The 10,062-nt window shown below is 51.6% G+C and overlaps 1 protein-coding gene and 1 long non-coding RNA gene across 3 annotated transcripts; one reads left to right on the top strand and one right to left on the bottom strand.

Annotated features, from left to right (window-relative positions):
- The first annotated feature begins 6 nt into the window (after positions 1–6).
- LOC116546457 (apolipoprotein L2-like) lies at positions 7–9,408 on the top strand. Of its 2 annotated transcripts, XM_032272714.1 has the most exons (4): positions 7–569; positions 1,321–1,414; positions 5,103–5,229; positions 8,386–9,408. In XM_032272714.1, the coding sequence occupies exons 2-4, from the start codon at positions 1,327–1,329 to the stop codon at positions 9,263–9,265; spliced, it is 1,095 nt and encodes a 364-aa protein (XP_032128605.1). In that variant the 5' UTR covers positions 7–569; positions 1,321–1,326; the 3' UTR covers positions 9,266–9,408. The 2 variants fall into 2 exon arrangements, with proteins under 2 accessions (XP_032128605.1, XP_032128604.1); XM_032272713.1 differs by lacking the exon at positions 7–569 and having other exon boundaries at positions 1,006–1,414.
- LOC116546458 lies at positions 3,010–4,761 on the bottom strand. The gene is made up of 3 exons (XR_004266721.1): positions 4,594–4,761; positions 3,882–3,884; positions 3,010–3,021 (listed from the first exon to the last, which is right to left on the bottom strand). It is a non-coding gene; the product is annotated as an uncharacterized LOC116546458 (long non-coding RNA).
- Positions 9,409–10,062: the final 654 nt, after the last annotated feature.

The following is a 10,062-nucleotide window of genomic DNA, read 5'->3' as shown; positions in this document are numbered from 1 at the left end:
AGCAATTGACTTACACGTTTTCTTCTTGTAACCTCAGGTGTACCCAGTGTTTCTTAACTTCCCCCTTTTAAAAATGACAACGTTAATCCTCCTCCTCCTTCGTTCAGTGCTTCACATCCCAGCTGCTACCTTTGTGCTTTAAATTTTGTCCTAATTTGTATTGGTAACAAGTACATTTAGTTCTCATATTTGTATGTTGTGTATATATTTTTGGTCCTGAAGAAGAGACTGCCGAGAGCTAGTAAGACTGAATGAATGGGCGTCTCCACAGACGGCCAGGCTGAGTGTGAACTGGCACAGTTTGCATGCAGTGTGGCTCTGGGTATAAAAGCTTCTGAGATGTTGATGCCTCTGACCTAGTCACTCTCCTCCTACAAATGTCTTAAGGAAATCATCTCAGATGTGGGCAAAGTTTTTCTGGAAAGCGGATGTTCTTTGTAGCCAAATTTATATGAAGATTAGAAACACTGTGAGGTCCATCAGCTAGGGGTGGACAGCAGAGGGAACAGGGCAGCACCAGGAGGGCGCAGCAGCCACAGCAGGGGCGCCGGCATCTGGCAGGATCCAGGCCTTTGTGGGACGAAGAATCTTAGAGAAGCAACAGGGGCCCCGGCTGTCCACTGCAGCACCGTGAATTCACCAAGACGAAGGCTTAGGCACAGCTGCGAGACATGGATTTGCAGTGAGGCGTCATGTACAATGAGCACGAATACATGACTTAGTGTGGATTATTTAAGGGAGCAGAGCAGAGTCACTGAAGACGTGGGATTGAGGCAGGGGTCCTGGCTCTAGCACTGTTGTGAAAACACTGGCAAGTTCCCTAACTTTTGTGGATTCCTCTGTGTTCAGATGGGAAAGTGGCCCCCACCTCCTGGCCTGTGTGTGGTCATCTAGTGAGACACGTGGAAGAAGCCCTGCACAGCACAGACACTCAGCACACACTGGCTGTCATCCATCAGTCATCACACACGTGCCCAGGCCCAGGTCACTGTCACAACATTCCTTTCCGTCTCTCTTTCTGTGTACAGACTCTAGTTTCTGTCATTGTCAGAGAGCTGCCCATCCTCTGATTATCTTCTCCTCATACCCCAGCTGGACAAGCTGCCTTTGCCTTGGTGTGGGAGTGAGGGCAGAGGGAGCTGGAGCGAGGTGAGTGTCTGTAAATAGCAGGTGATGGGGGCAGGTGACGGAGAAACCATCTGGGTTAGGTTGGCCTTGGCATTTGCTGCCACCCCAGAGGGATCTGCAGAGCCCAGCTGCTGGAGCCCCCCTCTGCCCACAGGTGGCTCACATTCCATCTCACAGTTTGTTTTCTTCTCCTTAAGGATGCAGCAGAACCTTCCAGGCGAGAGAGTGGCTGGAGAACTCCAAGGCAATTCTGTCCATGACCGGTTTCTTGAATTGGTAAAGTCAGGTAGGCTTGAATCCTCTTCCCTGGCTGCTTCCTACTCACACCTAAAATAACGGGTGGCACCTCCAGACCTGAGTGAGCCCCAGAGTAACCCAGGTGAAGAAGGACCTGGGTTTGCCCTGAACCCCGAGAGAGGCCATGTGGGGTTCCCCAACCCAGGGGTCTGTGGGGGCACCTGCGTACTAACCTCACCTCAGGGGGAACAGGCTCAGGTGCCCACTTTCTCCCTTCCCTGGCAGCTAGCAAATGACTCAAGTGGGGCAGGACGACCTTGGGGAAGTAGAAACAGCAGGGTTGGGGAGTGAGGGGAGGGCAGGGGCCAGGAGGAGGGGAGGGCAGGGGCCAGGAGGAGGGAAGGGCAAGGGCCAGGAGGAGGGGAGGGCAGGGGCCAGGAGGAGGGAAGGGGTGGAAGAGGAGGTTGACCAGCAGCTCTGACCCTGGGGTGTTTCCAGCAAAGGCAGGTCCCCTCCCTGCAGCTCCTGGCCTCCACCAACCCCTCTGCTCTGAGTGCCCCTGTGGGAAGAGTGACCTAGTGCCCGGCTGAACTGGACCCCATTCTGGCCTTGGCCACGTCCCCTCTGTGTGGCCTGGAGCTCTTTACTCCTCGTCACCTGCACCACCACGATACTATTTCTCCGTGTTGTCATGAGGATCAAATATTACACGGGTACCTGGCCCAGCCAGAGCCTGCCACACAGTAGGGCCTCCCCCATCCCCTCTACCTGTCTCCTGTTGATTTCAGATGGAAGCCACCCCCTCCCCTAAGCTGTGTCGGGGCACCCGCCCTGCACTGCTCATCACAGGCACCTGCTCAGCAGGGATGACTGCCTCGGGCAGGGCCTCATTCCCATGATCTCAGAAACCCCTGGTCAAAGAAACATCTGAGGCACAATAACATTGATTTGAATAAGAAGGAATTCATGACTTGAGAAAGCCACACTGGAGGAGGTTTGGTGTTATGATGAAAAAGTGTCTATCGGGTGAATATGGAGGTGCGGTCAGGACGTTATCTGATCGGTTCCAGTCACAAAACTGCCTGTTGTGGTTGACCTTGCTGGAAAATTCCTGGTCCCGTCGGAGCCGGTGGGTTCAGGGAGGTCTCTGAGAGCAGGTGAGACCGGACCTTAGCCTCGTCCAGTTTTTTCACGCCGCTGAGAGAGAAAATTTGAGTGAAAGCAAAAGCGAAACGGCTTTTACTGCAAAGCGGCAGGCAGGCTCGGGGTGGGAGTGCGGCGGCCTCGGAAGGGCCGGTGGGGCCCAGTGGGCTTGAGGTTTCTGTCTTGGTGGATTTACTAAATTAAGGGGCAGAGTCAGCATGAGGATTTCTGGGCAGAGGCGGGGATTTCCTGGAACTGGGGGGCCACGCGGTTCTGTAGCAAACACGGAACTGCCGTGGCGCGGGCGGGTGGGTTTAGTGAGACAAGGAGGATGTGATCGGGTGTGGCAGGAAACGTGGGCCAGACCCGGCACCGAGGTCGATCTCACTGGTCTTATCCGGACTGGCCACATGTGTTTGTCGGGGTCCGGTGGGCCCGTCCCCTCCCCCTTCCCTGCAGCTGGTTCCAGCAGCTCCTTCTGTGTCCCTCGTGTGAACCTGCTGCCTGGAGTTCCTGTTTCTTCTGTGACCTCTCACTGTCCCACCCCCGCATGGCCCTGTGAGCTGGCTGCTCATGCCTGGCCGAGGTTAAGTTCTGTTTGTGTCTAACGTGGGCACGCATCTCACATGACCCAGTAGGGGTCCACAGCGTGCAGCTGAAGGGGGGTTACTGCCATCCTGAAGGCCTGGTTGGTTTTGTTTGTCCAGGAATGTTTCAGGCCCGGTTTTTATTTTTATTTTGCTTTTGTAGCCACTACCCCCCCCATCAATAAAACAAATTTAATGCTGGAGTTTCCCTCCTTCCAACCCTCTAACCCTTCTGCTTTTGGTGAAGAAGGAAAAAGAGAAAACAGGACAAGCCCCGGCCCAGCCAAGGCAGCGCTGCATTCCTTCCCTAAGCCCCATTTCCTCAGGACGGCTTCCTCCCCTCACAGAGTTGCCTTGGCAACCAAGTCAGATCTGCTCAGCAGCCGCCCTGGACAGCAAACTGGGCTGTGCTGAGTCCTGTCCAAGACGAGGGGAGGACAGGGAAGATTAGAAGCCAGGACCTCCCAGATGACCCAGGAATCCTTGGAAGGGCTGTCCTGGGGAGCTCAGGAAAACTCTCCCTCCAAAACGCAATGATCTGTGGTTTAATAAAGGGGTCAGCTGGGTCCAGAGGTGCCAGTGGGGAGCCGTGTACCCTGACACCAGCCTGAAAGGAACAGAGGACACAGAGGGGCCACAAGGATTAGTGCTGAGGGTCCCGCCCCCGTGACCCACGGAAGAACCCCCTCCACTGCCCATCTGAGAGCACCCACGACCAGCAGGAGAAATCTCCTTTGCGTGGTAGTTGTACTCGATGCTGTGGAGCTTGAGACATTATTTTTAAACAGACTTTAAATAGCACCACAGGTAAGCTGTACGGGAGAATGCCGAAGTCAGAGGCATTTTGCAAACATAAGGAGTCTTCGAAGCAGTGTCACAGAAACGTTGGCCTTGGAGTCAGATCCTGAGCTTCCTGCTTGCTGGTTTTGGGCAGTGACTCTCGCTGTCTGGATTTTACTTTCTTCTTCTGTGAATTAAGAATGAGGCCTCTTGTACATCCACAGCAGGAAACAATTTACATCATGTCTCAGTGCACACACATGTACATACTGGTCCCCAGTCCCTGATCTGCCATTCCCTAATTTCCATATCGCTGCAAAGCACACATGGGGGCAGCTGACTTTGGAAGTAATCCTGCTCTGTACTGCCTTGAGTTCTTGGTAGGAATACAATTATTTATCCCATTAAATGTGAATATTTGCTTGTTTCACTGTTGAAACAAGGAATTTACGTTAAGGCTTACATATTTGAAATAACTCACATAAACAACACTCGCCCCTGCTGTGCGTGGCACACTGATATTTTCATTCGATTTTCTTTTTAAAACGTTGCTGTTGAACCAAAAAACAAACTTCATACCCCAATGATGTGTTGAATCTCATATTTTGAAGACACTGGTGTAAAGTGCTTGACACCAAAGAGGCGCGTGGCCCTTGGCCTGGAAGCCTCCCTTTTTATTGGCTCCGAACTGAAAAGGATTCGTTCCTCCCTAAAGCACCGTGGCACTCCCCTGGCGTTTCGGTGTTCTCAGGCTGTTGTAGCAGAATACCACAGGCTGGGTGCCTTCAACGCCGGCTTTAATTTTCTCCCAGTTCCAGAGGCAAGAAGTCCCAGGTGACGGTGCCAGCAGGGTTGGTGTCTGGGAAGGGCACCCTTGCTGGCTTGCGGAGGCTGCCTTTGTGCTGTGTGCGCACCTGGCTTCTCGTGTCATTTTCTCTTACAATAGGACGCTAGTCCTCTACTAGGATTAGAGCCCTACCCTTGTGATTTCATTCAGTCTCAATTGCTTCTTTAAAGGCCTGATCTCCAAATATAGTCACCCGAGTTTAGGGCTTCAGCATACGAATTTTGAAGGCACACAATTCCATCTACAGCACTGATGACTTCATCCACCATATCCCACCTCATAGCTGTCCAGGAACATGACCGTGTAACCACCTTTTATGCAATGGCTGTTATGCTCTTCCACAATTTCTTTCAACATTATCCTTTTTTCTTTCTGACTAGATACTAGCAGGTTTATTGAGGATGCCCGCAAGTATATTCAGGACAGAATGAGCACAGAGCAGCTGCTACAACTGCTGACTGACGCTGAAGCCTGGGAGAGATTTGTGACTGCTGCTGAACTGTCCAGGTAACCTCTGTGTGCTTGCATCCACAGGGTGCCCCAGTGATGTCACCCAGATCTCCCCTGGGGTAGTTTTCCCTGACAGGCACACCTCCTCCAGGCAGCCCCCTCTACTGGGCTTGAGGATGACCTTCTCAGCAGTCGAGGACAAATATTTCCTCCATGTCCTTTAAAACTGGCAAGTGAGTAGCCTCAGGCTGAGGGGAAAGGAAGCCCACAGGGACAGGGTCATTTCTGCCATCTGCTGGTGATGGGACCTTTATGAGTTACTTTATCACTCAGCCTTTCTTCATCCATGGAGTTTTATTGTGAGAAAAATAAGATCATACATGTAAGTGCTTAGCATAATGACTGACAGATAGTAAGCGCACAGCTTGGTGGAAACACTAACGTCTAACAAGCTTGGTGGAAAGAGACCAGGTCGTTTTCTTATTGAAGTTGGGAGCCAGCAGGACTTCCTCTGGGAGAAGTCAGAAAAATCCTGACCTCATCAATGTGGGTTCCTGGGGATGCTCACTGGGCCCCTTGTTCTCATCTGAGGAAATCTGTAAACACGACAGGCCCCTCTGCTGGCCCAGGGTGCTGACAGGCTGGAGTTGGACAGCGCTGTTTCTTCTGGCTCTGTCTGCGCCTAGTCCCTGGGCTCTAGGCTTATGTCATGGAGACTGGGAACTGCCATCTGTCTATTAGAAATAGCAGCTCAGTGTCTCAATGTGATAGGCTTATGGTAAAGGCCTTAGAGTGAACTCCAGGTCAAAGGTGGGGAACCAAGCACCAAGATCCTGCCTAAAGGCCCGGAGAGACTGGGACAAGTGTCGGAGCCAGTGGTCAGGATGGAGCAAGAGTCAGCCGTGGTTGTAAGACAAGTAGGAAGGCTGGGGCACCAGGGCTGGGACTAGGGTGTGGCAAAACAGGCACCAAGAGCTGGAAACTTAAGGAGGTCATGAACTTGCAAAGGACACGTGTGAGAGAGATGTTATTTCCCTCAAGGAGGTCATGAACTTGCAGAGGACATATGAGTGGGAGAGGGATATTTCTTCCCTCTCTGGATTGACCCCATCACTCATGGGCATAGATGGTCATGGTCGCCTGTGTCCGTCACACCCTGCCTGGGAACTGGCAAGTTCTGGGCTACCCTTTGGGACTTGCTTCTCCTCTACACAGAGAAGCCCCTGACCATGGCAAGGCCCTGTGCCGTAGCGACCATTTCCAAGGTAGAATGAGTTGCTGCCAATTTGTGTGATTTCAGTGGTACTGAGCAGACTCACAAGTCCCCAACCAATGAGGAAAACACTTCCTCTACCATCTTGTCCAAATTCAGGTCTTTTCAGCATTAGTAATTTATATAGATGGTTCTGAAAGTGTTTTGACTCTTCTAGAGGTACCATAAAATTGCACATGGCCTTGGCGTACACACAGGTGAAACTGTCACTGCTAAGGCATCAGTTAGGCTGGTGACATCTGAGAGTGAGGCCTGGAAGGTTGGGGTGCAGGTGGTAGGTCAAGAGGTGGGAAGATGGCTGGGCCATGTGAAGCCAGAATTAATAGTCAGGTCTTCCACTCCAGTCAGCTGGGGCAGTGCCTGGACCAGTAGCCTTCAGGCAGAGGTCAAAAGCATAAGACATTGGAAGGTAGCAGATGCCAGGCAAAGTGATGCCCTGTCTCTCTGAGGTTTTGTTTTTGTTTAAATTCAAAGTACTCAGAGGTAGCCAGACTGCACTGTCTGAAGGCACGCTTACCTTTCACACCACCTACAAATTAATGGAGATTCTTGAAATCATCCTTAGATTTTATAATTGACTAGAAGGACTCACAAACTGCTATTGCACGATTGTGGTTTATCACAGGGAAAGAAGACATATTAAAATCAGCCTAAGGAAGAGAAACACAGGGCAGAGTCTGGGAGAGTTTTGGTGTGAAGCTCCACTGTCCTCAGGATTCTGTGTTTTACCTTGTTGATGTGGGGTCAAACACACGGGGTGTTGCCAACCAGGGAAGCTCACCCACTTAAGAAAAAATTCCTGTGAATCACATTGAATCAGGAAGGAAGCCCTTATTCAGGATTGTTGTTAGAGGGGAGGGAGACTGAGGCCAGCTCCGAATACAGTGAAGACAGAGGTGGAGTGACAGCCTACACCAGGGTGAGGGGCGCCAGATGGAACAGGACTGACAGGAGACACCAGAGTGGGGGGTTGGTGCCAAACTGGCCTAACAGGACTCTCCCTAAAGGCAGGTCAGACACTCACCCATCAAAGGTGGGGGTGAGGAGTGTGATGAGATGGCAGAGGGTGATCAGACAGCATCGGGGTAGGACCCTCCCTAAACCGACTTGGAGTGAGTCTTGCAGAGCTGGGACCATGTGGGCCCAGGAAGCAGTGTGTGGTCATGGAAGGCCAAGGCCGGTGCCTCGTGGAGAAGAGGCTTGGAAGAGCCCAGCTGGAGTTTGGTCAAGGAGAAGGTTTTTCTCAACCCATGCCTTAGTGTCCAGAGTACTTGCTTTGGCTGGATCGCAAGCTGCCCTCATGGCTGACCTGGAGTCTCCAGCCCCTCCCTGAGGTCTAACCCTTTAGTCCCCAGGTCCTCTGGAAGTCAGGAAAGACACCAGATAGCCCCAAACCCCATCATCCATCACATCGCTATTCTGTCCCGTGGCCAAATCACCAGGCAAAGAAGACGTTCCTACCAGGCAGGACGTTCCAGGGGCCTGGAGATCACTTCCCAGGGGCTGAGGACAAAGGAAAGAGCTCTCTTTGGGAAAGTTCAAGTTCGTGCTGCCCTTTGCTGCCATCCTGGGAATAAGGTGTCTTTGTCCCACTCTCACTGTCCTTGCTTCATCTGCAGAGTTTCCCCTCACCAAACACTGTGGCAGGGGTGGTGTTGAGCTGCCCTTGAGTGAGGAGGCATCTTTATCAAACATCTACTGGGAAAGAGCATCTGAGATGCCCTTAGGGTATTTATTTGCGTATTGAATGAGTGCTGAGCAGTGTCGATGACGAACAAAACATGTTTGAGTTTGAAAGAGAATTCTTTCCATTTGTAAAATTTGTTTCCGTTTCATTGATAGTGAAAGCTCTGCAATTTACACAGGAGAGAGATCTCATCGAGCTCACTTCACAGATAGGGAAACTGCATTTCTTAATCATTTAACCTTTTCTTGTGCAGGCCTGAGGCAGATGAGCTCCGTGAAGCTCTGTACAATCTTGCAAGATACATGGTGGTGAAGGACAAAAATTGGCGTGATAAAGATCAGCAGCACAGGGAGTGGTTTTTGAAAGAGTTTCCTCAGTTGAAAAAGAGGCTTGAGGAACACATAAGCAGGGTCCGTGTTCTTGCAGACGGGGTTCAGCAGGTCCACAGAGGCACTACCGTCGCCAGTGTGGTGGCCAGCTCTTTCGGTGCAATGTCTTTCTTCTTGAATCTTCTCAGCCTGGGTCTGGCACCCGTGACAGACGGACTCAGCCTTGGGTTGTCAGAATTTGCAACGGGGCTGGGACTTGCAGCTGCTGGGACTGGGATTATCAGCGATGTCGTGGAATATGCAAAGAAAGGGCAGGCAATAGCCGAAAGCCGAGGTCTGATCAAAAGCAGCAACGCTGATATGCTAAAGATGGCCAAGGAGTTCATGGGTGGGAACGCACCCAACCTTCTTTCCATACCTAACAATTCTTACAAACTCATAGAAAGCATTGGAAAGCACATCCGTGCCATCAGACGAGCCAGAGCCAACTTTCGATGGGCGCCATCTGCCCCTCCCCCCGAGGTCATTGGGCGACCCTCAGTTCAAGTCGACGAACTGGCGGAGAGAGTTGCCGAAAGGCCGGCCCTGGCACTGAGCAGAGGAACCAAGATTGTGGGTATGGCCAGCGGAGTCATCTTGCTTGTGCTGGATGTGGTCAACCTCGCGTATGGGACAAAGCACTTGCTTGAGGGGGCGGAGTCAGAGTTAGCTGAGGAGCTAAATAAGCTGGCTGGGGAGCTGGAGGAGAAGCTGAACATGCTCACCAAGTGCTATGAGTTTCTGCAGGCGGACCCACAACAGTGACCCCAGAGCAGGCACAGGCCAGCACAAGATGCAAACTCTTTTTCTTTTCTTTTTTTTTTTTTTTTTGAGATGAAGTCTCACTGTGTCACCTAAGCTGGAGTGCAGTGGCGTGACCTTGGCTCACTGCAGCGTCCTTCTTGGTTCAAGCGAGTCTCCTGCCTCAGTCTCCCAAGTGCCTGGGACTACAGGCGCCCACCACCAGGTCCAGATAATTTTTGTCTTTTTGGTAGAGACAGGGTTTCACCCTGTTGACCTGGATGGTCTCGATCTCTTGACCTCATGATCCGCCCACCACAACCTTCCAAAAGTTTGGATTACAAAAGTGAGCCACGGCGCATGGCCAAAATACAAACATTTTATTAGATGGATAAAGAGAACGAGGTAAAGTTGATGGAACTGAGCGTTAGTGACTTTGGCATTCCTGTAGCAGAACACAGCAGGGAAGGGGTTAATGCAGATGGCAAGTGTGCCAAGGAGAAGGCAGGAATGCTGGAGCCTGGAATAAGGGAAGAGAGAGGACTGGAGAGTGTGGGGAATAGGAACAAGCCATTTACTTTAGACTAAAGAATGTGCTGCGGGGAGGAATAGAGGGGGCGTGCAGGAACCAGCAATGAGAAGGCCAGGAAAAGAAAGCTGAAAATGGAGAAAGCAAAGAGTTAGAAGTGTGGGATACAGGAGAAGAAACAGCGGCTCCACTGTCGACCCGCCCCCGTGTGATGTCCTTCCGAGAGCGAAGTCTCCCTGGTGGTCTCTCATTCTGTCTTTCCAGCACCCACTCCCCCTTGTCCTCCTTGGGG

This window comes from Sapajus apella, unplaced genomic scaffold (genome assembly GCF_009761245.1).
Source record: "Sapajus apella isolate SASKATOON/1434 unplaced genomic scaffold, GSC_monkey_1.0 scaffold921, whole genome shotgun sequence".
NCBI lineage: Eukaryota > Metazoa > Chordata > Mammalia > Primates > Cebidae > Sapajus > Sapajus apella.
Note: the sequence above shows the minus strand (reverse complement) of the source record. Positions and strands in the feature narration are given on the sequence as shown.